The following is a 27593-nucleotide window of genomic DNA, read 5'->3' on the forward strand; positions in this document are numbered from 1 at the left end:
AGTTGTTCAGGCCTTCTATTCTATTCAGGCAAGCCTTCACTTCACTGTTACACAAGCAACTTTTTTAAAAGGGGGGCGTGTTCCCCTTCCCCATAGTTGGCCCTCCATATTTTTGAATTTTTCGTTTGCAGATTTGTTTATTCAGAGATTTGATTGTGGTCAGTTTCCACTAGAAGTTCCCCACAGAGCCACACTGGAGGACCTAGAGATTCTTAAACAAGGCAAAATTTTCCGGTGGAAGTTGACCATAGAGTCAAATTACTTTTACATTTGAGAACATCAGTCTTAAACTAAAGAAATATGTCTTTTAAAACAAGAATAATGTTCAATTAGATGTAAAGTCGTGCCCAAATGGGAAGTAGGTGAAAGCAAGATCTTTTCAAAGGATAGGTTGATAGGTTTCATACACATTACACACAGTAATCCTATTTCTATTGGTATCCAATGGACTTGTCCCAGTTGGAAAAGGGAATATTCAGTTTAGTAAGATTCAATTCATAGGGTACTGAGGATTTAAGGCCCATTTTAAAAAAATCTCTCTTTGAATGCTGATTAGGAAAAGTCAGATCTTGTCACAATAGGAGCAAATCATAGTAGCTGATTCCAGCACGTATCAAGTTATTTCTGTTCTAGAGTATTTGTAGAAATGAATTATAAATATTTAGCATCAGTAAATTTTAAAGTGGGTAGGAAACCATTTCACATTGTGGCCAAATATTTAGTAAATTTCTAAATATCTTTTATAATGAGAGTTTTCTGTCAATTACAGTTTAACAGCATGGTGTTGTACTGTGTGCCAAAACTGAGGCTGATAGGCCAGAAATTCAGTGTCCGAGAAAAGATCGACATTGCAGGATTACAGGTTGGTGTCTTTCCCTCCCTGCTTTTCTGCTTTCATTTTTGTGCTCTAGGATTTTTCAGTCATGTTTCATATAAGGTCTCTCAATTGAGAAATAAGCACATTTGCTATTCCATGAGGAGAATTCCCGGTGTAGGAGCATACTGTTTTTAGGCCTAAGTGCAGAGATGATCATGGTTTCAGGGATTGAAAGTCCTGTAAACAATTTAGAATACTGTTCCGTTGACTTGGTAGTTTTGTTAGTGCTGGTGAAAAGCTGCTGAGCTTTTTGGATTATCAGTGAGCTGAAATAAGGTCAAAGCAGATCCATGTATTTTTCTACATTTTGACATCAGATCCCGTCTTATCTTGGAAGCTAAGCGGGGTCAGCTCTAGTTATTATTTTAGTGAGAGACCACAATTGAATATCAGATGTTTGACTATATTTCAGGCAAAGCCACCTATGAGTATTCTATGCCAGAGAAAATCCTGTGAAATTCATGGGGTTGTCATAAGTCAATAGATGACTTAAACACACACACACACACACACACACACACACACACACAGAAGCAACAAATGTAGATTAAGTTAGAGTTGAAGCCTCTCCTCATTGGAGATCCTTCTTTGTTCTCAGTTGAGATTCTGATTTGGATCCAAACTTGTTCTCAGCAGATGTTCAATGGAGGAAATTGGTATTCCTCTTTCTATCTATAATCCCCAGCAACAGCCCCAATGCTGTTTTAGATAGTTAGCAGGCCATCCATAACATGCTGCATTGGGAATTGATGGAATCTCTTCCTTTCCACAGAACCCTTGCAATATCAATAAAAGTGTGTGTGTGTGTGGGGGGGGGGGGGGGGGTTGGCAGTACTGGTAGGGGCCCATGCAAAGTACTGGAATAAAATCAAGTCTCCTTCTTCCAATTTTAAAAATATTGATTTAGGGGTTTTTTTTGCTGCTGTTTATTTGGAGGCTGTGAAGATTTAATTCATAGTAAAAAAGGTGGCTGATACTATTTTTAAAAAGAAATATCAAAATACTGATTTGGTTTTTCTAGGTCCAGGAAATTGTCAAGCAAAATGTGGCTCATACATTCTCAATAACAGGAAAAAAGAGATCCTTGGAGCTACAAGCTAGGTACAAATTTTGTTCTGCTTATATAAATTGAACCAAATGCAATTGGTTTTTACTGTCATAATGCCTTTTAGTTGTTCTTGGACTACAGCTCACGTCATCCTGAGTCATGGCCAGTGGCTAGGAATGATGTGAGTTGTGGTCTAAAACACATGGAAGGCATGGTGAAACAATTCATTGCAGCAAATTCTATTAATTAAAATAAGTAACAGCAATTTTTAAAAAAAGAAGACAGATTTCCTTTCAGTTATTTACTGCTTCCTTTAGAATAAATGACACATCAGATTCCTAGAACAGATAATGATTTTTTAATCATTTATTATAGAGATCAATGATTTTAGTGATATTTGCTCATGATATTTGAAATATTAAAAATCCTTCTGGATATAATGAACTGGAAATGTCTAGCAGACTAGCAAGAAGCACTTCATGTGTTCACATCAATTTATCAAAATTGTCAAAAGGAAAGAAAATATGTGTTTCTTTCTTCATTGTATAGGACAGAAGAAGAGAAGAAAGAATGGATCCAGGTAAATATATTACTATTCGTAAAATACTGTGTTTTGTTGTGCTTGTGTTTTGGCAGCTGAAAGATGCCTGTTACCAGTGTATGTATTCATTTTATTGAGAAAACTAGGCTACATATGAGATGTTTTCAACATTCATATTTTGCCTGCAGAAACATTATAAATAAAAAAATAATATTATGGTATTCAGGTGTGTAAGGAAAAAGAATCATGGATCACCTTAAAGACTTATGTACAGTTGATCTTACATGTTTGTGATTTTGATTTTTGTGGATTCTCTATGTCCTCCAGTGCAGTTCTGTGGGTATCTTCTAGCAGATGTCAACCACAGTGTCATACTGGAACACCTAGAGGTTTCTCAAGAGATGTTCTCTTGGGTAAACAAAAAACATTTTTTTTCAGTTTTTTCACTTTTATGGGGTTCCAGTGAATGTGGAGGGCTGATTGTATTTGTGATAGTAAGGTCTTCTATGAACTATATCCCCCTTCATCCAATGCATGAGGTGCTATCCAGGATTTCAAATGTAAATAATAATACTCATAACTGGAAGGGGACATAATTCAAAATGAGAATTACTTTATTAACACTGGTTATTCAGAAGATAGTCACTGAATACACATGCATCCTAGCAGTAGATAAGGCAATTGAAACAACTACCATGATCACTTCATGACCCTCATGAAGTGGTATAGTCCATGAAATTTCATTCTTTGGTCTTAAAAGCAATAGGATTCATTGTTTTGGGCTATCCCTTTGGAAATAAAAGTATAAAATAAAAAGAGAAAGATAGAACACTGTAAATCAGTGGTTTTAAACATTTTATCCTCCAGCTGTTTTGGATTTCTGCCTCCAGAATCCCTGGAGCTTCCAAACTTATGTCCTAAATATGCAGAGGACAAACGTTGAGAATCACTGTTTAAAAAGCAGTAAAATAAGAAATAGGCCAGCAGACAACTAGCATGATATAGTAGTTTACATGTTGGACTAGGACTCTGCAGACCAAGGTTTGAATGTCTAATTTGCCACAGAAATCCACTTTCTCAGCCTCAGAGGAATTCAATGAAAAACCCCTCAGCCACCCGGAGGAAATAATAGGGATAGGATTCTACACTCCCAGAAAGAAGAATGGTTAAGGCTTTTAAAACATGTGTCCAGGAATGACCTTTTCTGTCATCAGCCTCTGCTTTTCTTGTCATTTCCATTTTGGTCCCTAAATCTATACATGTGTATTTTTAACATGCTGAAAAGGCATGGTTATCAGCTATACCCTATTTCCCCTTTTCATTCATTCATTCATTCATTTAGATTTTTTTTTGGTTCCATCATTGTGGGAAAGGTGGAGTTTAAATGAATAATATTATTTTGCAATATTTTATTTTACTGCTATTCATGCATATTCCACAAGATGATCTGGTGGAAGCTGCTGTTACCTTGGCTGCCGTAGGCTGGCAGAAACCACTGCAGTAATATCAGCAATAATGGAATTCTGCTCTTTTCCAGCTCACGTTGTTAGTCAGAGAATAAGGAATAAAAGCAGAGGAGAGAGAGCAGGCATTGAAAGTGTTAGCAAAATGTGGTTTTACTATATTAAAATGAATTAGGAGAATAAAATATAGCCATCTGTTTCTGCCTACTCAGGTTTAATGGAACACACTAAAGTTTTGGGCCCAGCTTTTGTATAACTTGCTTGAAATATGGTTAGAAATTGTTTAAGTGGTGGTTATGCCATGATATCTATGCTTGATTTCTTTCAAGAAGATATTGAACTATAAAGCTTTCAACACAATAAACTACCAGTTCCTGTTTCAACTTTGTGAGGAATTTAAATTGGGGGAAAATCTTTGAGGTAATCAGGGACTAATTCAGAGAAAAACAGGGATAATCAGGTAGAAGAAATAGTTAATTAATTAAAAAACAAGAACCATTAAGATAAAAAGGGAAGCAAAACCAATCCCTTTTACGTTAGTGATAGAACCCCTTGCTAATTTAATTAGACACAGAAACAAAATAAATTTGGGAAGGAAGAAATAAAAGTCAATTTATATGCAGATGATGCAAAGTTATTAATCGGCTCACCAGAAAAATATGTAAAAGAAGTAACAAAAATAATTTAAAAATTTGAGAACATTTCAAGATTAGCCATAGACATTGGAAAGAATTAAAAGAGGTGCAAACCACCTCTGGGGTAAAATTGGAAAAAAAGAAATTGAAATATTTGTGAGTATATATCCCAAATAATATAAATAATATAGTTCAACTAAACCACAACCAATTATGGGGGGAAAATAAGTAAACAAATACCTAAATGGAAAAAATGGAATTGGGATATTGCTACCAGGATAAAGGTTTGCAAAATCAAGATTTTACCCAAGTAATTGTTCCTTTTTCAAACACCACCATTTAACATTTCATCCAAGATAATAAATAAATAGGACAACTCAATTAAATGTTGCGTAGCACGGGTTAACAAGAGTAGAATCTCTAATTCAATATTATATTCTCCAGAAGAGAACAAAGGTTGGGGAGCCCCAAACCTTATGAGCTATTTTGAGGCATTCCAATTAGTGAGACTATTGGATGAGTCAAAAAGATGGATAAGATTGGAGAAATCCATCAGTGGGTGAGAACATTGCTCATGTATTAAGGAAAAGTTAGATAATAAGGAAGTAATGAAAATAAAAGGTGGATCACTGATTTCAACAATGCAATGCTGGAAAAATGGCAAAGTGTATCTCCAATAAATAAAATTGATCTAATAGATAATAAAAAAGATCAGCTATTTGGGAAATTGATAAGTAATATGAAACAGAATGGAATAACAAAAATTGGCGAGTTATTACCCTCTGATGGAGCAATCAAAATGGGAGGAGTTAAAGAGTAAGTGCAGAGAAATAAACTATTTTGGCATGGAATGAGCCAGAAAATGATAACAGAATGGAAAATAAAGCCAGAAGCAGACTTAGACCAAATTTTAAAATGGAAATTTGAGAAGGAGAGGGAAATTGGGAGATACACACACACACACACACACATACACATGTACATACACACACATAAATACATACATATACAGAAAAAATACAACTCACTTTGATTGAGGTATGGAAAGACACATTAAATTGTAAGAAGAATGAGATTGAGAATTGGATAAAAGCAAGCAAGGAAAGCAAACACTTAAGGATTAGGGAAACATAACATAAGATATTGACAAAATGGTATCAAAACCCCACACCAGTTGGCCCACATTACAAAAGAAACCATCAAAACTTGGTTGGCATAAATGTGGGAGAATGGCAGAGTTTATTCATATGTGATGGGACTGTGAAAAGCTACAAAATGTCTACAAAAAGATTAAGGATGAGATGGAAAAATTATTAGGGAGAAAAATTGAATTAAACAAAAAACAATTATTTACTCAACAAATTGAAGGTAATGGGAGGAATAATGATTAAACTGAAATTGCAAAATAAGGGATAGCAATCACCCAAGCAACAACTGCCATAAGATGGAAAGATGAAGGGAAACTGGAATTTTAAAAATGGCTTGAATATTTATCAGAGTATATGCTCCAAGACTTTATATCTGAAAGGAGAACAAAATATATGAATTGTCATTCAAAGGAGAACTAGAAATTAAAATGGAAAGAAATTATAGTCAGAGCAAAAGGGAAAGGGAAATATAAGGATCTGAACCAAAAAATCTTCATGATCAAACAAATAATATAAACCAATGAACAGAATTACATCTGTTCCCAGAGGGAGTGGTTTGGGAGGAAGAGGAAGGTGGAAAATGGGTAGGTATAAGTAATAGGTATGTTGAACTGTAAAATATAAAATGTAATCAACAAAATGTGTTATATGAGGTAATAATAATAAAAATAATATATTGTTGCATATTTGCAATTGTAACAATGTTACAAATTACTTACATATAACCAATAAAGATTTCAAACTTTTTAAAGCAAGGTTTTGCTATAGTTTGCACTTTCTTGTTATTAACTTTTTTCTTTTATGTTTGTTCTAGGTTATTCAGGCAACGATTGAAAAACATAAACAGAACAGTGAAACATTTAGGGCTTTTAACAACTCTTTTTCTCAAGAAGATGAGCATCTTCCAGACTCATCAGTAAGTGTTTAATGATCACTATTTCTTTACTACAGTGTTTTTTTTACCATCTCTGCAATTGATGTAAACTTTCACAGTTTTTCTTTTTTGATATGTAGTGTACATTTCTAGCTTTCTAGATTTTGCTTATATACAATACTTTCAAATTCATTTAAAATACATTATCTTCTGTATTGTTGCTGCAGTAAGCAATGAGATTCCCAATTTTGGCAGAATCAGTGGGATTGGAGCATTTTTTTTTGGTTAGAATCATTTTTGTGTGTGTGTTCATCATTTGAAAACCCCCTCTTCCTGGAACTGATACCAGAAATCTTGAATATAATCCCAGTACTGAAACACTTCCTTGTGTTTTTCTCTCCACCAGATAGCAAGCACAAGCTCTGTGGAGTCTATGCCAGGGACAGATGGCAGCAGCACATCTGGAGGGGTAAGGAATGGTGAAATTAATGCTCATTAAAGTGAATGTTAAAATGCTTTATCTGAAGGAGGGGGGGGGGGGGGGAGAGAGAAATCAATTTCAACCCCAGCCATACAGGATAGCTTACTTTCTGTCTGAGTTTTATTCATGAAAACTGCCTTTTTACCATTGTTCAAGGGTAAAACATTTTCAGGCACTTTATCTATTTCTTCATTTTTCTACTGCAAATCATTGAAAGAGACATTTTATTTCTCATAGATGAGTAATGCATAATACTTCTTTCCTAATTATTGTTGTCAGCATATTTACAGCAAATAACAAGCCCCCGTTCTTCTTATGATTTGTGTCCAAACTGTTCTACATGTCTTTCATTGAGAAACCAGAGATGTAGAGCTGGTTCAAACATTAATTTGTTTGGATATTAGTTCTCACATGGAAAAAGAACCCACTGCTATAATCATAACTGCTTCATGTGGCATTTTTACTGTTCTTTACAATTAGGGCTGTCATCTGAAGAAAAAAATTGTACCCAGTCAATCATATGAGTTTCAGCTTAGGAACTGATCAGTTGATTAAATCTGTCCATCTTCATATGAACAAAGTGGTATTTTTGAAGGGAAGGGGGAGTACATTTCCCTAGAGGTTGCACATATACTTTGCAGTAAGCTTTGAGAAACAGAAGGAAGAGTGCTTTGTTTAAGGTGATGCTGATACCTACAGTCAGAACTGGTTAAAAAAAAACCCTGTAAGATGTTGCATAGTCATGTTACCCTTTACCCCTCTTTAAAAAAATAGTGACATCACTGTAAGAAGATGATCTCAGGTTTTTCACAGTTGTCATCCCTGAGTGCTATGTTTAGATGATAATTTGGTTCTGGAGTGCTTGAGGTTAACAATGCAGTTGCACTGCTAGTGCAACAGCATTTCCAAAGCACTAATATCACTCTAGGAGCCTCTGGTGGCGCAGTGGATTAAACTGCTGAGCTGCTAAACTTGCTGACCAAAAGGTTGGTGGTTCAAATTCAGGGAGCTGGGTTACCTTCTGCTGTTAGCCCAGCTTTTGCCAACCTAGCAGTTCAAAAACATGAAAATGTGAGTAGATCAATAGGTACTGCTTCGGTGGGAAGGTAACAGTCATGACCTTGGAGGCATTTATGGACAATGTTGGCTCTTTGGCTCAGAAAGGGAGATGAGCACAACCTCCCAGAGCAGGACATGACTAGACTTAATGTCAAGTGGAAACCTTTACCTTTACCTTAATATCACTCCTTCCATGGAAATCCTGTCCATTGATACTTCTGGAGTGTCCTTCCTCTTGATTTTAGCATTAAAAGTGAAATGTTCATGGTGTACACAGACCATATCTTGCATTATTGTTGCTTTCCTGCAGTGGTGGTAATATGCTTTTATTTACATTTTAACTCACCTTGAAAATAGCAGCAATACAAGCACTCTGTTCAAATATGCATGCAAAGGATGCTCCAAAGACCCCTACTGGAATTAAGTAATGTGCCATATTACCTGCCATTTATAGCTTCCAGGCTAATTTCCTAATGGTTATGGAGGCAAGAGATTGTGTTGCTAAAACTCTTCACCCATCAGACCTCCAGTTCATTTTAGAATATGATTACATAATTCTGTGTTGTGCAAACCTAATGCTGGAAAATGACATGATTCCATTGTTAGTGACCCACTTGAAATGTGCTTCAGCTAGCCGTGTCATTGGTGGCTACTCATAGGAACCGTAAGCACCTTGCTTCCTGGCCCAGAGTTGCTACAACAATTCCACAAACTATCACAGCACTTCAATAAGTTGTTGCCTGGCAGCCTGTCTGGATGTTCAATCATTTTTTAGGACTCAGTCACCTGCCCTGCTGAACAAGAGGAGAAGATACATAAATCTCACAGGAAACTTCCATTGATCATTGTAGCTCAACAGCTCTTGCTGTGAAAATTATCAAGTATATGTTTTTTTAATGTCAGTTCTTATAGAAGTCTCTCCCTTCTAATTTTTTTTAAAAAAATACAGCTTTATAGAGTTTGTGTTATAAATGATCTATTCTTAAACTCAGTTCCCCAATTTTGAAAAACTTTTTTAAAGGGGGAAAATGTACCTTTAAATATGTTTGTGTATGCTAGATTTTGCCTCTGCCTTTTGCCATTAATGGAACGTAAAAAGCTATGGATGCATCTGTACTGTAGAATTATTTCATTTTGACACCACTTTAACTGTATATAGAATCCTGAAGTTATAGATTTGCAAGGTCTTAGCCTTCTTTCCAAAGAGAGCTGGTGTCTCGCCAAACTACAAATCCCAGGATTCCATAGCTTTGAGCCATGGCAGCGTAAGTGGTGTCAGACTGCATTAGTTATATAGGGTTGGATGTAGTCTGTGTTGACAGTAATTTTACTTAAGGCCTTGGATTTCAGATTTCTGAATGAGGGATGCTCAGCCTGTATAAAAATGCACATATCTTGGTATATTTATACAAAATATATGCAGATGATTGTGCATACTGTTAAAGGGTTATTGATTATAATAGAAACCGTGTAGTAGGAACTTAAGATGGGAAAATGAGAAATTAACAGAATCATGTTTCATAACCTTCAATCTTTAATGCAGAGAGAGCAAGGATACACATTGGTGGTAAGATGTTACTCTGTATGCTCCAAAAATGCTTGATTGGAATGCAAATAGTTTTTACAGCTTCAACACAGTCTGAATGAATGTCATTAGCAGGTATCTGTAATGATTATTTGCTATAATAACTGCATGCTTCATTATAACCCAGGAGCCATAGTAAAACAGTCTCTAGGTTCATGATCTATATTGAGAGAAGAGAAGCCTTTTCAAATCTATAAGGCATATCTGGACTCGAAAAAGGCAAATATCTTGCTTTTCAGGTCTCTGTAATTTATATTCCACTAAACCTCACTAAGATTATTGCGATAAAGATGCTGAAAGGCTAGGAAATTATTTGTGGTCCCCATTGAAACTTAACTGTTCCTGAAGCAAACTCTGTTAATAGGACATGCTATAGTTTAAGTGCAGGACCTAAATGCCTTAAAGGCTCCAGTTCCTGATTGATCCTATACGCTTAGCAGTGTTAACCCTGGTTAGTACTTAATGAGAGACCACCAAGGAGTACCAAATTCTGTAAGTATATTTCAGAGGAAGGCAGTAACAAAATAATCTCAGTGTTCCAGAAAAAAAAAAAGTGAAATGTATGGTGTCACCCAGGCCTGTAGCCAGGATTTCGATTCGGGGGGGGGGGGGCTGAGTTTGTTTGGGGGGGGGGGACTGAGTCTGAGTGAAAGAGGGTCTACCCTAGCAAACCTTTTGTATCATTACCCCAATAGCCCCATGCATATGGGATATATTGAGTGTGGTGATCAGATCATGATATGAATAAACATAACAGTTTAAATAATGCACCAGTAAGGCCTTTTTCCAAACCACCATGAGAATTTCAGGGGGGGGGCGCTGAAGCCCCTCAAGCCCCCCCCCCCCCCCCGGCTACATGCCTGGTGTCACCATATGTTGACAGGGAGCTTGAAGGCACTCATGAAGAATTTGAGTCTGCTAAAGAATAGCTCACTAAGATAAATGCAGTAAGGATACCGAAAGGCCAGGAAGGTGTTTGTGGTCTCCACCACAACTTTCTGTGCCTCCCTGGAGAGCCTTACACCATACACTTGACGTACACTTGAGTACGTTTGTCTCAAGTGCTTCCTCCAGAGAAAGCTAACTCCAGTTAGAGATGCTGAAGGATTTGCAAGGTTTTCCACATCTTGCTAACACAGCAGGAAGTGTATTCTGAGGAAGAAGGCAGCTCACGTATCAGGAAGGGTAGGGAGACCTTCACCATGTAAAACAGACACTTAAGAAAATCTATAGTAGTGTTTTTGCAAATCCAACTAGTGTTGTAGGTTGTTTTAATAGCTGGTCTAGCATCCCTTCTGAATGTCAGGGATCATTTGACTATGAAAGTTTTATCAGCCACAGATTACAGGCAGCGCTTGGGTCAAGATATATCTGTCACTCCTAATGCAGCTTTACTATTTGCATCAGTTAAATCTCTGCCTCAGATATACAAGCCTTCCTTTTTAAGTCTTCCTTACAGTAACCTTGTTTAATTTCATTGTCATTTTATTTGTCATTCCAGCCTGACTCCTGTAGAAAATCTTCTAAATTGAAGAGAGACAAGGAAAAGCATGCTTGCAAAAGTTGTGGGGAAAGTTTTAATTCTATTACAAAAAGACGGCACCATTGCAAGCAATGTGGAATGGTAAGTATCAGGAAAAGCAAATAATTTGTGATAAATTGTTGGTCGTACGAAGCAAGCTTTGTTTTCTCTAAAACAGGGCTTTTTAAACTTTTCCCATCTATGACCCCTTTCCACCTGATAATTTTTATGTGACCTCAGGTATGAAATAGATATGAAAATCAAACATTTACTGGTAATAAATCAGCATCCCCAAGACTTGCTAAACAGGCTGACTTTCCTTTTTGTAGAGTACAGTTGAAGCATTTTCTGCAGAGACTGCATGTTGTTGCTAACAGATTTGTGTAAATGAATGTTGTTACAGAAACCTTTTACTGTTGCCATTTTACTGTTGAAACCAAAATTGAACTAAAGGGTCAGGCCCCACAGATTAAGAAGCAAGGCTCTAAAATAATATTCTGCCAAGGAAGGGATTTTGCCTTTTAATTTAATTTTGATTTATTTTACCACCCTTAATTAAAATTTCTGACAGGTCTTTTATAAAAAGGAAGGAAGAAGAGGAAGAGAAGAGAGGTAGGAGGAAGAGGAGGAGAAGAAAGATACCTACAAATATATTTACTTTTGCCCGTTATGTCTTGTTCCTTACTGGTGCAAAAATTGAGATAAAAAGGGAAAATAATCTAGATGAATCTGGAAAAATATCTCACAACTATGAAAAAGGAATATTTTCTTTACTTTTAAATGCATATACATGGTTGAGACTCTTTAAAGAACTGGATTGCATATCCCATATGATATAAACTAGTACTTCAGATGTAAAAAGAAAAAAAGCAGTTTGTGGAGATTAAGATAACAGCATATTTAGATTATTGTAATTAGGGAAGTGAAATATGTTTACATATCAGTAGATTCTGTATCCAACCATTCAAGGTTTCAAAAGGCAAGGCTTAATTTGCCTTTTGTATAAGGAATACCACTGCATATAATAGGACTTGAGCATCCATAGATGTTGGTATCCACAGGTATCACAGGGGATCCTGTATCCCAATCCTGACAGATACTCAAGGCACATCTGTATTACTTTCCTTGCCAAACAAAATTAAAAGAACCAGTGGGACAGGATATTCACATTAGATAACAGTCATATTTCTAAAATGTACTTGATTTTGCTATACTCCCTCAGTAAACCTGCCATATCTAACATGAGTGGAATAATTTTGTATGTATTATTCTAACAGCATTAAATAATTCAGTATCAGTTGAATGGTTGATGGATTACTCTAGCTGGATTTCATAGAATCATAGAGTGGGGAGAGACCTTATGGCCCATCCAGTCCAACCCCCTGCCAAGAAGCAGAAATTTACAGACACTTTTGCAGGCTAGGATATTTTTATGATTTTAGTAAATAAAGAACAGGGTTGCGGTAAGTTTTTCAGGCTGTAGGGCCATGTTCCAGAAGCGTTCTCATTTCACTTCATCTATGGCAGGCATTCCAACAGGTTGTGGGGTCAGACCCCACAACCTCTGAAGATGCCAGCTATAGATGTAGGCAAAATGTCAGGAGGTAATGCTTCTTGAACATGGCCATACAGTCCAAAAACCTTACAGCAACCCCATGATTCCAGCCATGAAAGCCTTCAACAATACAAATAAAGAACAATTCAAAGAAAACAACTTCAAATGATTGAGTTAAAAAGGGTGGTGCAGTAAGAGCCACAAAAAAAAAAAAAAAAGCTTGCATGTGTGCAAGCAATTACCAGAACGTGAATCCAGGAAACATTTCACAACAATTGTCTGGTTTCATGCCCCTTTCCTTTTTTTCTGTGTCTTCATCATTGTTGAGAAGTAGTATAGCAGTCTTATGAACAGTTTGACAAAACAGGTCTTTACAAAGAATGCAAATTTTCTTGTAGCCCAAAAGAACAATAAAATAATAGAGTTGGAAGAGACCACATGGTCCATCTAGTCCAACCCCGTGCCATGCAGGAAAAACACAATAACATTGTAACTTCAGTTAGAATGTATCACAGACCTTTCCATCTTGTGCCCACTTATCAGGTTACAAAGGATGGCTAAGACACAACAACAACACCTTTATTCTTATACTCCTCCACCATCTCCCCAAAAGGACTCAGGGCAGCTTACATATGAGACAAAATGTCCACAAGACAAAAAGCAAAACAGTCAATTAAACCAAATACACAATTACAATAAAACATAGCATACTTAGGCAGACTTATTGATGAGCTGAAAAAAAGGAGACCTGACACATCATTTTCCACTTTTGCCCATAGCAGGCATGTAGCCGGGGGGGGGGGGGGGGGGGCTTGAGGGGCTTCAGCCCCCCCCCCCCCCCGAAGTTCTCATTGTGGTTCGTGAAAAGGCCTTACTGGTGCCTTATTTAAACTGTTATGTTTATTCATATCATGATCTGATCACCATACTCAATATATCCTATATGCATGGAGGTATTGGGGTAATGATACAAAAGGTTTGCTAGGGTAGACCCTCTTTCACTCAGACTCAGCCCCCCCCGAAACTCAGCCCCCCTGAAACCCCCCCTGAAAAAAGTCACACCCCCCCCCCCCCCCCGAATTGAAATCCTGGCTACGGGCCTGGCCCATAGTATCCTCAGACTCCATGTAGCCATAGTTTGTAATCCTTGTCAATTTCAATCAGTTCCACTGTAGGATTTTCTGTAAGGATGATTGACTTCCCTCCTTTTTTTTTTAACCCTATCCAGATAAGCACTTCAGTCAAATATGAAAAATGCATCCTTCAATTTTCACAAAGATGATTTTTCATCTTACTTCTTCATGATCTATTTAATGAAAGACATCAATACTCAAGTGATTTTGAGCAGAAGGAAGTATTTCATTCTGTTCGATGATCTACAGCAGAACAGATCATTATCCTGAAGAAAACATTTCTCCTAATCCCATTAGTATCACTCATTTTGGATTGTAGCCACTTTTATGACCATTCTCTTGTTTCCATATTACAAGTTTGTCATTATTGCATCTACCATTTAGTTAATTGCTCAATGAAACATTGTCAATTCAGCATTCTGCTGTTTGAGTTGTTAGATGGCTTTTCCAAGACATATGAGCTGCATTTCCCCAGGATCACCATCCATTGCCAAACAAAGCTTGTATGTGTTAATCGTCCTTGATGTTATTCTGAATAATTGCAGGTTGGTGCCATGTAACGTATTCACAAATATGTGAACACACTGAAAAGACAGCAAATTGTTAGACTTCAATGTATTTTTATTCTCAGTGAGAGTGGTTAGTGATGGGTTGCTGTGACTTTTCCAGGCTGTATGGCCATATTCCAGAAGCATTCTCTCCTGACATTTCACTCACATCTATGGCAGGCATCCTCAGAGGTTGAGGGACCTGCTGGAAACTGGGCAAGTGGGGTTTATTTATCTGTGGAATATCCAGGGTGGGAGAAATAACTCTTGTCTGTTTGAGGCAGATGTGAATGCTGCAATTGATGAGTTTGATTAGCATTGAATAGCCTTGCAGCTTCAAAGCTGAGCTGCTTGCTGCCTGGGGGAATTGTTGGAAGGTATTAGCTGGCCCTGATTTTTTCTTGTCTGGACTTCCCCTGTTTTCTAAGTGTAGTTCTTTATTTTTTGTCCTGATTTTTGAGTTTTTAAATATCGTTAGCCAGATATTGTTCATTTTCATTGTTTCCTCCTTTCTGTTGAAATTGTCCACATGCTTGTGGATTTCAATGACTTCTCTGTGTAGTCTGACATGGTGGTTGTTAGAATGGTCCAGCATTTCTGTGTTCTCAAATAATATGTTGTATCCAGGTTGATTCATCAAGTTCTCTGCTATGGCTGACTTCTCCAGTTAGTCTTTGGCGCCTTTCATATTCCTTGATTTGTGTTTGGGCAATGCTGAATTTGGTGGTCCCTATGTAGACTTGTCCACAGCTGCATGGTATACGGTAGACTCCTACAGAAGTGAGAGGATCCCTCTTGTCCTTTGCTAAACATAGCATTTCTTGGATTTCCTTAGTTGGTCTGTAGATAATTTGTACGTTGTGTTTCTTCATCAGCTTCCCTATGCGGTCAATGCTAATCAAGATCACCAATTCCAACATTCACACTTGCCTCAAACAGACAGTGTTTTCTTCCCCCCTGGATGTTCCACAGATATATTAATCCCACTTGCCTAGTTTCCAACAGACCTCACAACCTCTGAGGATGCCTGCCATAGATGTGGGTGAAACATCAGAAGAGAATGCTTCTAGAACATGGCCATACAGCCCAGAAAACTCATAGCAACCCAGTGGTTCTGGCCATGAAAGCCTTCGACAACACAGTGGCTAGTGATGTTTTCTACTCCATACACCTTTAAAAAAGGCTGGTCTTGGATAATATGCACCTTGACCTTCAAGGAAGTAAAGGGATGGTCGCATATGCTTCAAGCAATAAATACAACGAGCCAGCATGCTAAATGTAGTCAATTTTACCAATCTGGGTATATATCTGCTATTTCTGCCTCGTTTCTTCCATTTACTCAGGAATGTTTAGTCTACAGGCAAGTCTTTCGTTAGGAATTCTCTAAATTTGTTTGAATGGCTTGCTTACAACTCACAAGAAAGATTGAATCTTGGACTTTTTGTAAGCAAGGCATGCACTTAGTGCACTAAGGACCTTCCTCAATCCGATCTTCAAATACAGATTAATTGGTCTGTCTCATAAGTAATTGTAACAACCAGCAACAGCACTAGGAGCAGCATAGAGCAATGCAGCTCCACCAGTTTCTCTTAGTCGATTCTCGAGGAAGTGTTCAAAGGCTGTAAGCTTTTTTATGCTTGGTAGCCAGTGCTACATAACATTTTTTTAAAAGAAAGTGAAATTTTGCTGATGTGTTAGATTTTTATGTTTAGATGTCATGTCCAAGTCTTCCTTTCATTTCTTTCATAGCACTAGCTTAAAAGCCTTCTGGATATTCTTCTGATAAAAGAAAAAGCTTTTCTTTTATCAGAAGCTTTGGAAAAGTTCTTTTCCCCTCTTCTTACAAGGGTCAATTGGGATATAGTGAACTTTCACAAGTTATGTCCCACTTCCTTTATTGTTAACTTTACGATTGAAGACTCTCCCTTGGACTGACATTATTTTATCTTGTGTGCTATAGCCATCTTTTAGCTTGAACACAAATAGTACATTTGGACTTAGAGTCAAGGTTGTATCCAGGACTGGAAAAGCCACTGTTGTTTAAACTCAATCAGTTTAATCAATTAATGACTTTTCAATATGTGATCCAATTAAGTGTTTAGAGGATTATTTGGTGCTTATGCACATTTACAGCTGTGTTCAGCACAGGATGCTGTTACTCAACCCAAAATAGCAAAATCAGAAAACATTTTTTTAAAAGACACCTTTAGAAACCCACAGCTGAAGTCTCTCCCTGAGATGCTTCCTCTTCTGCCGCTGCCCTTCACCTTCTGGGTGAGGTCAGAAAGAAAGAAAAAATAGTTTGCTATTCAGCTATCAATTTATAGGTGCAGATCCTTTTTAATATATGCCTTCTCTGAATGTTTCTTGCCATGAAAAAAATAAATTGCCACGAGCAATTTATTCTTTGATATATCCAGCAACTAAAGGTTGATGAACTTATTGGATCAAGTTCAGCATGACTAAATTATACATGTGCTGGTTAAGTGTTTTGTGTGTATTGTGAGAGTGTGAGGAGGAGAAGATTCAAAATGCTACAAAGAAGACATCATAGTTAGGAAAGTCAGTAACTTTTCATAAACAGAGCTCTTTTCAATTTGTTTTGGGATGAACTTCCAGGAAATCTAATAAATATTTAATCCATTGTAACTGAAAAGCATTTTAGAAGAGTGAACAGAAGTGCAAATCGACAGAGTTGTGATTTTACACTCCCTCTCACATATTTTTCTATAGGCATAGTCTTATAAAATAGCATAGAGAAGCAAAATCAATTTCCCAATGCTGAGCCAGTGGGGAAAGTACAGGGAAGCAATAATGTCTTAGACATTGGGCCTAGAAACCTTTCAACATTATCACTCACTATCATTATTTTCTGGAAACCAAAGTGATTCTAGTTGTAAGGGGATTTTGTTTTTGGTAATGACTTAAGAATGAAGTACTCTGGTTTTGTTTTTGTTTTAATCCAGGTTATCTGTGCAAAATGCTCTGAATTTAAAACACTTGCTGATAACAGCCGCCAGAACCGAGTGTGCAAAGATTGCTTTCAACTGCCATCAGTGACGCCGTGCATCTCAGGCAATGAAAGTGCTGGAGAACAAAAGAAAAAGATTGCCACTGAGGTACACTTATCTTGTTAATCAATTCTGAAATGGCTAGCTGCTGCAGCAGAAACATGATTTTCCTTGTTAAAACTCTTGCCCTACAGTATTTCAAAATTTATCCTGCGGTCCTGTGGAAACTGAGAGGGAGGTCTATGGCCATAGAAAGAGGCTAACTCTCTGAGGCCATGCTGTTCTAGGAGCAGAAACTTCCACTGCCTTTATTTCTCCATTGTTTATTTATTTATTTCACACATTTGTACCCTTTCCTTCTCACCCCCAAAGGAGGATCCAGGGCGGCTTCATAACAGGCAACCATTCAATGCCAACACACCAATTATAAATAAACAGTTACAGTTAAAACAACAGTAAAAATCAATTATTAAAACATGTATTTAAAAGTTCCACCTGTTCAGAATCATAGTCCAAAGTCAGTCCATTGCGGTCACATAAAATCACTCTCATTCTAGTTGCTGCATCTAATGTTCGAATGCTTGGTCCCATAACCATGTTTTAAGTATTTTTTTCTGAAAGGACAGGAGGGAAGGGGGTTGACTTGATGTAATTGTGGAGGGAGTTCCACAACTGAGGAGCCACCACTGAGAAGGCCTGTCCCTCATCCCCACTGGTCACTCTTGTGAGGATGGTGGGACCGATAGCAGGGCCTCCCCGGACGATCTTAGCCTCCCTGTTAGCACTGTGGGAACAACAAAGAGGAATACACTAGAGGAATATCAGAGGGAACTTTGAATCTGTAGCAACAGGATGCAAGGAAAAGATTCATCAGTCTGATTTCAGAATTTGATCAGGCTGACACACAATTCATGTAATTTATTTTCATATATTCTTTTCTCCAAAATTAAATCTGTGGCCAAATTTTACATCTAGTCATGTCCCAAACTGCTTCTCTAACCAATTCTTATCTTGACTGCTGTTTGTTTAGCCCTGTCTCAAATTCTGCTGTTAGGATTTTCAATAGCTTTCACAGCACCAGACTTTCCATCGTTTCTCTTGGATGTCTTAGCAAAGTGAGGCACCCATTAACATAAGGCCTGGTGATTTCAAGAACAAAAGTTACAGGGACTGCATGATCCACCAAACGGCATTAATAAGTTTTCTTACCCTTCTAGAAAGCTACTGTAGCAGAACTATAATGCAGTACTGGGAAAACATTTGTCCCCAAATCCAGGTTTTGTGTAATACTAAAAGCCATGCAAATGCTTAAAAGCTGCTGAAGTGTGACCTGCTGTGTGAAGTAAGCCCCCTTGGCATCAAGAAAGAGGAATATTTCTCTTTAATAGGGTTAGATGCTTATCTCTGCGTTAAGTCTTTGAAATTCACAAAGGAAATGCCAAAAATGCATATAGCTGATCCGGTCTGTTTTTCCCCTCAGGAGACAATTGATTGGCATCTTTGTATGTTATGCTGGCAAATGCTTCTAGGATTAGAGGTTCAAGTGTTTTCTCCCAATTCATAATTCATTAACTTAGTGGCTTTTTTGGTTTGGCAACCACCCTTCCCCCAGCCCCTATTATTTATTAGATACAGAAAGAAGACTTCTGGAATTTGTTATACAAAAACATACTCTAATAGGTGTGGTGTTGTCATTCATAAATGTTCTTCCTCATTTTTGTAACATGGTTCTTAAAGAATGGCATATCTAATTTGCACTTGCCTCACCTTTCTTTTTTATTATGTATTGAAGAAGAACATTTCTACTTCCTGGAAAAAAAGAATTGAAATCTTTACTCTTTACTCAGAACACTGATACTTCTGTTTCGGTTCAGTTGTATATCTCTTACTTGTAAGGGTATATTTTCAGACATGGTGTGTTCAAGCGCAGTCACAGATAGAATAAATTGCAGCCTACACACTTGAAAAATAAATCATGCAGTTCATCTTGGTGTTGTAAGTTTAAGCACCAACTGTTCTTATTTGATGTTGCAACCTGAACTGATTTGAACTGTTCAGGCAAAATACCTCCTGGAACTAATGGCATCTACATGAAGCCGCTGGGAGAGATCATCCGGATTTTCGGGGTACGGTGCCATCTGTACGCAGATGATGTCCAACTCTGCCACTCCTTTCCACCTGCTACTAAGGGGGCTGTCGAGGTCCTGAACTGGTGCCTGGCCGCTGTAACGGTCTGGATGAGGGCGAACAAATTGAAATTGAATCCAGACAAGACAGAGGTACTCCTAGTCAGTCGCAAGGCCGAACAAGGTATAGGGTTACAGCCTGTGTTGGATGGTGTCGCACACCCCCTGAAGACACAGGTTCGCAGCTTGGGTGTGATCCTGGATTCATCGCTGGTCCTGGAACCCCAGGTTTCGGCGGTGACCAGGGGAGCATTTGCACAGTTAAAACTTGTGTGCCAGCTGCGCCTGTATCTTGGGAAGTCTGACTTGGCCACGGTAGTCCACGCTCTGGTTACATCCCGCCTAGATTACTGCAACACTCTCTACGTGGGGTTGCCTTTGAAGACGGCTCGGAAGCTTCAACTAGTCCAACGCTCGGCAGCCATGATTCTAACAGGAGCGGAACGCAGGGAGCATACAACCCTCCTGTTGTGCCAACTCCACTGGCTACCGACTTGCTACCGGGCTCAATTCAAAGTGCTGGCGTTGACCTTTAAAGCTCTAAACAGTTCCGGCCCAAGCTACCTATCCGACCGCATCTCAGCCTATGAACCCACCAGAACTTTGAGATCTTCCGGGGAGGCCCTGCTCTCGATCCCGCCAGCCTCACAAGCTCGGCTGGCGGGGACGAGAAATAGGGCCTTCTCGGTGGTGGCTCCCCGGCTGTAGAATGCCCTTCCTTCAGACATTAGATTGGCACCATCTCTAATGGTATTCCGCAAAAAAGTAAAGACCTGGTTATTTGCGCAGGCGTTCGAATAATTAGTACAATGATCGGTGATGACATAGGAATGGAACAATGGATGACGAATCTGGATCGTGTTTTTAGTGATGAGACGCTAGTGAATGGTTATTATAGTAGTTGTGTATTAACTGTGTATTAGATTAGGTCGTTAACTGTTTTTATATTGATGCATTGAATTTTTGCTATTTTTGTGTGTTGTGAACCGTGGTGAGTCGCCTTCGGGCTGAGAACTGCGGTATAGAAGCAAAGTAAATAAATAAAATAAATAATCTCAGTCATGAGATTTTCTTACAAAAATCATATCAAAACCATATGAAGTTAAAGATTTTATCCACACTACATAATTATAGCACAATGATTCCACTTTAATTTTCATGGCTACATCATCTGAAATCCTAGAATTTTATTCCAGGTTGCTCCAAGTTCAAGTGAATGCAGTTGAGATTTCTCAGTACCTCACCGGATAACAAATCTCAGGATTTGGGACCAGGAGCATGGCATTTAAAGTATCATCAATCTCTTATGATTGTGCAATGTGGATGCCCCCAAAGAGAACTGGAGAATGTATTGTCGAAAGCTTTCATGGCTGGAATCACTGGGTTGCTGTAATTTTTTTGGGCTGTATTGCCATGTTCCTGAAGCATTCTCTCCTGATGTTTCATCTGCATCTATGGCAGGCGTCCTCAGATCTCACAACCTCTGAGGATGCCTGCCATAGATTCAGGCAAAATGTCAGGAGACAATGCTTCTGAAACATGGCCATACAGCCCGAAAAATTTATAGCAACTGAACTGGAGGATGTTAGCTTTTGTATGCCTTCACATATTTATTAAGAATTCATTGATGAAAATGTCAACATTTCAGACATGATTTCTGTGGCATTGTACTTTACTGCTGTCCAGTATGTGCCCTTGCTTGGTGGTCCCATAGAAAACAATGGGATTTTCTTCCAAACACATATGCAATGGGCTATTCTGATTGGAGATGGGTCTGGGAGATCGTATTTCTCCCAGCTGCATGCATGCACATACACCCAACTGCCAACACCTGGAGTTTCCATTTATCCTTGCAGCTGCACTGTATTTGGCTCCTCTCACTTGTGCTGAGCCAGCTTCCTCATTAATTTTCAATCTCCGCCAACCTACTTTAAGCATGAAAGTAAGTGTGTCATCTTAATTGCTATTCTCAACTTCTGCTGTGGAAGTGGAATCTTTAGCTTAACACTCTTTGAGAACAGGAGTTCAGCACCTACATCTGCTTCTTTTAGTCCTGGTTATCTCCAGTGATGACTAAACCCCTGTATATTTAAAGATTGATGCCTTGGTAATTGTACATCTGTGCACACTCACTATGCATGAGCAAATATTTGAACATAAGCTGTGAAGGTGTATAATCAACTGTAAATGGCTTCAGCCGAAGAGTGTGAGTTGACACTGGCTTTTTATTTTTAATAGAAACAAACCATTTTGGGAGCAGAAAACAGTATTTTCAGCGGCTACCTCCTCTTCCAAGAGAAAGCAAAAACCTGGTGTAAAGTGTGGGTCACCATTCCGAAGGCTGAACCTCTCATATTATATCTACAAGGAGGCAGTCAGGTAAAAATATTTTCATGTTATACAGCAGTAATGTAAATAAGTGAGTACTTAGATGTATAACATAAACATGCCATACTAAGAAATAGGCACAAATTATAATCCGCAAAACTAGCTTGGGTTGCAAGTGTAAGGTGAGAGAATTGCTTCTCTTCCATGGCAGGTTTATGGACCTAAAGACACACCGGCCTGAGTTGAAAGAATGCCTGTGACATCTCTGTATGATGCATTGATATTAAGTTTTCATCCTTCAATCACCCTCTTGTATTCATGTTTCCTTATGAATTTTCTGTTGTCGGAAATGTCCGAGAATTTACTGTCCAGTATGCCTTGTATGCTCTGAACAGCCTTCCTTCTAATCAGGTGACATTTCCATATCAGTGACTCAAACAGAAACCCAAGAAGTGAGATGGACTCTGCCAAGGATAGTAACTCTTAAATCTTTTGTGAAAGCACAGTTTACTTCCACATTTAATTGCAGGGATAAGTCTGATATCAGAAGATGGGGAAACACTGGGCTTAAAGGATTTGCCTTGCTTTTGACAACAGAGTGACCTTGCTGTGTTCAGTAGCATGCGTTCCCACCATATACTAGTTTCTTTAAGAAGAAAGTCTTTCATTCTTAAAGAAGGTCATTAGGTCTTTCCTTGCTACCTAACTGGAATGTTAAAGAGTAGCAGTGTGTTGACAGACAGGATGTGCAGAAAATTGCTTTCCTATACAATTTGTAATGAAAATCCTTATATATGGAAAAATTATTTTGTACTCCTTTTCTGTAGTTCCAAATACTACAGGATAACAGTAGGGAGGCAGAATTATGAGAAGTTATAGTTAGTATTACAAGAAAGGAGTCACAAAAGATTTGTAACGCCTTACTTCAATTCTGTGTATGCCTCTCCCGTGGTGCCAAATGAGTGATAGTTTTTCCCCCCCATTGATTTATGAAATCCCACATGGTTTTATGGGGAAACTGCAGAGTACTTCACTTATAAATAAATGTACAATTATAAAAGTGAATGTTTTTGCAGTACACTTAACGAAACACCAAGAAAGAGTCATGTGCCCATTAAATGCTAACAGATGTATAATAACATAAGCTTTCATGGGTATAGCCCACTAATTGCCATAGTACAATAAATATGTCAACCTTTAAAGTGTCACAGCAGGCCAGCATTGTTAATGCTTTTGGCTATTCAAATACCCCCACTTTCTTGGAGACCTAGCCTTGTGCCAAATGCTAGCAGAGTATGTATATGGGATTAGTAGGAGCTATTAACACTGAAGGCAGGAAGTCCGGGCCTCATAGTTCTTATTTGTTTTGGGCCAAATCATAGTCTCTACTGAGTATCATCTATGTAGCAGTAATTGTAGATCTCCCTGTCTTCCTAATCCTTAAAGAAAAGATCCAAACCCAAAAGGGAAAAAAATTTCCAAATTTGTATGCTTTGCTAGCATAGAATAAAACCAAATGACATCCACTTACAGAAAATAATACCCAACACAGTGAGCTGTCCTGTTCAATGCCAAAGCTATGGAAATAATTTGTTAATCCAGCAGTCAATAGCTGCGTGAATTCAATTTATGATGGCTTCAAGAATAAGTGACTTCCAGGTCCCCCTGATTATCAGCAGCTCTGCTCAGGTCTTGCAGACTCTGCGCTGTGGCTTTTTTCATTGAGTCTATCTATCTGTAATGCAGTCTTCCTCTTTTATTACTGCCTTCTACTTTATCAAACATGATTATCTTTTCTTCTGAGTCACATCTTTTCATGATATATCCAAACCTCAATTTACTCATCTTGGCTTCTAAGAAGAGTGCAGACTTGATTTGCTCTAAGACCCATTTTGGTATTTCTAGCAAAACGCAGTATCTATAAAACTCTTCTCCACCACTATATTTTTTAAAAAGCCTATCTTCTAATCATCTTTCTTTACAGCCCAGCTTTCACAGCTATACATGGAAAATGTAATTACAGTGACATGGAAAATCCCAACTTTAGTACTCGAGGATGTATCTTTACACTTCAGGGTCATGTCTAGTTCCTTCTTAGCTGTCCTTCCAAGTCCTAGTAATTTTTGGATTTCTTGACTACAGTCTCCATTCTCAGGAGCATACAATCCAACCATCACAGAAAGATAGGTTCATTTGGTGGGTGGTGTGTGTTAGGAGCCTATAATGTTAGACATGAACCTAGATCAATCACATATGCTGAGATGGAAATGGTGACCTGGTCAGGCATTGGGGAATACCCAGGTATAATTTTTTTGTTCTTTCTTGAAACACATTGGACATACTAAATAAGTCAGGCACCCTGATGATTGTTTCTCTTTGTGTTCTATTTCTTAAAACTGTTTCTTTGAACTGAGGCTACAGAGGAAATAGGTAGAATGCCACTAACTTTGGGAGTGTATAGGGCAGAAGATGAGGGCTCCATATGGACCGAGGTTGTCAGGCTTTGTGTTCCCTAGTGTAAGGTAAGATTCACCAGAGTTGCTGCTTAAGACAGTTCTATGCACCAGAACTCCTTTGATGCAGAAGCATCCTGGCCTAAGCCATGGGAACAGAATAATTATGAGTTAAATGCATCAATGATATGTACACATACATGTGTCTGTCTGTCTATCTATCTATCTCTCTATCTATCAGCTATGTGTCTATCAAATCATAAAGAGTTACAAGAGATTCCACGGGTCATCCAGTCCAAGCTCCTGCTATGCAGGAACAAAAGCACTCCTGAAAGATGCCCATCCAATCTCTGTTTAAAGACCTCCAAAGAAGCAGACTCTACTACCCTCTGAAGCAGTCAGCTCTCTCAGTAAGACCCGTCGCAAACTAGGCTCCTGCGGGAGCAAACCTTGCCAGCACGTCCCTGACGTCATGAGACTCCGCCTCTTGCCCCGCCCCTTTCTCAGCCTCTTTCTCCGTGCCAGAGTGGTTTTTCCTTTGCTAGGGCAGCATTGCCAGCATATTCTCTCAGTTGAATTCTGCCAACAGAGAGTACGCTGGCAATGCTGCCCTAGCAAAGGAAAAACCACTCTGGCACAGAGAAAGAGGCGGAGAAAGGGGCGGGGCGAGAGGCGCAGCCTCATGACGTCAGGGACATGCTGGCACAGTTTGCTCCTGCAGGAGCCTAGTTTGCGGCGGCTCTAAAGGTGGTCTTCCAAATTTTAGCTGGATTCTCTTTTCTTGAATCCATTAATTTTGTTCTAGTCTCTGGAGTGGCAGAAAACAAGCTTGCTCTATGTGTGTCAACTTATTCATCTAAATCTTTTTTAATCTGTTTTTTCCCTCAACACAGTACTAAGAAACCCAGTACTAGTAGAACTCAGTACAAAAAAACTCGGGACAGTCTCCCACATGAATTATTATTCTGTAATTTCATGTTGATGTGCATTTACTTTAAGATGTTTTTGTTGAGTTCTCATGACTGCCTTTCACCTCTTTCTGTGTTTGTTTAGGATGGACGTGTCCCACGCAGCATACCTTTACCAGGATATGAAGTGGATTTCCCACATTCTGGAGAGAAGTTCGAATCCAAGTATGTTTTCAAACTCTGTCAGTCTCAACAGACCTTGTATTTCAGTGCCGATGATGAAGAGTTGCAAACAAAATGGATGGATATTCTCACCAAAGCAGCTAGAGGGGAGACTCAGAATCCAAGTGAAGACTCCAGTAACTCCTAACGTCTTTTTATGTAGTTCAAACTGTATCTGTGAGAAAAAAAGAAGTTACCTGAACATTTTATTCATGGCACTTTGAAAATCTACATGGCTTTATATTTCTGTATGTCTGTATGGGGGTTTCAGTGATTTTTTTTTACTATCTCCCATTTAATTGTACATTCATCACATGCAGTACTGATTGTTCAGTATATACTTTGTTAGATGGAATATGTAGGTATGGTTGTTAATGGTGATTTTGTTAATATTGATGGTAAAGGAAAAAGAAAAGAAAGGAAAAGAAAAGGAGAAAGCATTAATTTGCGCATAGGTAATTGGAAAACAATCCATTTCCTGCTCCCTTGTCCCCTGTATTTTTGTTCATCTCAATGGCTGTTTAAGTAAAGGATGTGTATAGTCTGTGAATTACGGAAGTGCTGCCTTTAAGTTAAATGTTGTACAAGGCTTGTGGCTGGCCACTGACATGCTATTTTCTGTCTTATCTTCTAAGGTTTTTTTCCAAGAAAACAATGGTCTCCTCTGAGCTATATGAGCAATGCAATGGGATTTGTTTCAGTAATACTGTTCTTTTTTAAAATGATTTTTTTCACTAGAAGAAATACTATAGAGTACATTTCTAAAGTCTTCTGGAAACCATTGCAGAAGAAATTTTGAAACTTCAAATATCAAGTATTTATATTATCTATATAAATATATTTGTTTGTTTTTTTACTTTTTCCCCACACTTTTCATATTTCTTTCTATGGCCTCCTTTTTTAAGGTATTAGAACAAATATTTTATACTGCAAACTGGGATGTTACCAATAAATCAACATTTCTAATGCACCCAGCAAGGTAACTTTTCTTATTGTTTAGAATGATTAACATTTTTGGGTAATCAAGGATTTATTTATATAATTTGTAAATAATACCATATATTAAGCATTTTTTTACAAATCTGATCTAACTGAGACTTAGTCTTCAGATTAAGATAATTGTATAAACCGATTTTGTAATTTGTTTTCTGTGCACTTGTGTTTTCAAAAGTATTTATGTATACAAATAAAAATTCATGCCATTGATTACAGAGTCAGCAACTCAAAACAAGGAGTTTGGGTCAGTCTGGGGAAAAGAGCTATCATATCACCTTTGTTTTCCAAGTTATACATAACCACCTCATAAGCCTTGGCTTCCAAACTTTTAATCATACTTCTCTGGACACTTTTGTTTGCTGATGTCCTTCTTGAACCACAGGTTCCTGTCTTCAGGTGAACACTGAAATTCCAAATGACTTCCTTGGGTTCAAGATAAATAATCACATAGCCCTACTTTACAATCTCTCTTCTTCTCCCTTTATCATGACCTGATCTGACCCTTTAAGATGTTTCTACATCTTGACATGTTTCTCAAACACAGCCAGAATTGTAGTTATAGTGAGCATTTCCTTCCCCATGTAATAATCCCACCTATGAAATTTTTCTCGAGTCCTTAAAGTATCATTTGACCATTTAGAAATAGTTTATGTAGCTGAAGAAAAGGGGTAGATAGTACCAACAATGCAAACACAGTAAATGTAGAACTTCTAGGTACAAACCACTTTTAGTGTCTCACTCTCTATGATAATAAAAATTTGGAACTGAAAGAAATTTTCAATGAAGAGAGAACAAAGCCCAGAAATTGGAAAGGCAATGGCCACAGTGTGCTATCTCTTCTTTCAGTGCCAATTTCCCTCACATTCATGTCTCATTATTTCTGAGGTGAATGCCATGTTTAGACTTGAGATCTTATCAGATCGGGTTATGATCTGTTTATATTAGCATGCATCCCATATTTTTTTAGGACTGGATACATATTCTGTTGAGACGAGATGTATACCCCAGTCACACCCAGTT

General features: G+C 38.1%; 1 protein-coding gene across 1 annotated transcript in view; it reads left to right on the top strand.

The window, feature by feature from the left end:
- Positions 1-26783, top strand: part of FGD3 (FYVE, RhoGEF and PH domain containing 3) — a 113597-nt gene extending 86814 nt beyond the window's left edge. Inside the window, exons 11-19 of the mRNA XM_060766026.2 lie at positions 770-862; positions 1899-1978; positions 2475-2505; positions 6527-6628; positions 6993-7055; positions 11213-11335; positions 17436-17588; positions 21905-22045; positions 25501-26783. Of these exons, the coding sequence (XP_060622009.2) occupies positions 770-862; positions 1899-1978; positions 2475-2505; positions 6527-6628; positions 6993-7055; positions 11213-11335; positions 17436-17588; positions 21905-22045; positions 25501-25725 (1011 nt within the window). The 3' untranslated portion in view covers positions 25726-26783. The remainder of the gene's footprint in view (positions 1-769; positions 863-1898; positions 1979-2474; positions 2506-6526; positions 6629-6992; positions 7056-11212; positions 11336-17435; positions 17589-21904; positions 22046-25500) is intronic.
- The last annotated feature ends 810 nt before the right edge of the window (positions 26784-27593 follow it).

The sequence above is a fragment of the Anolis sagrei genome, chromosome 2 (assembly GCF_037176765.1).
Source record: "Anolis sagrei isolate rAnoSag1 chromosome 2, rAnoSag1.mat, whole genome shotgun sequence".
Classification (NCBI taxonomy): domain Eukaryota; kingdom Metazoa; phylum Chordata; class Lepidosauria; order Squamata; family Dactyloidae; genus Anolis; species Anolis sagrei.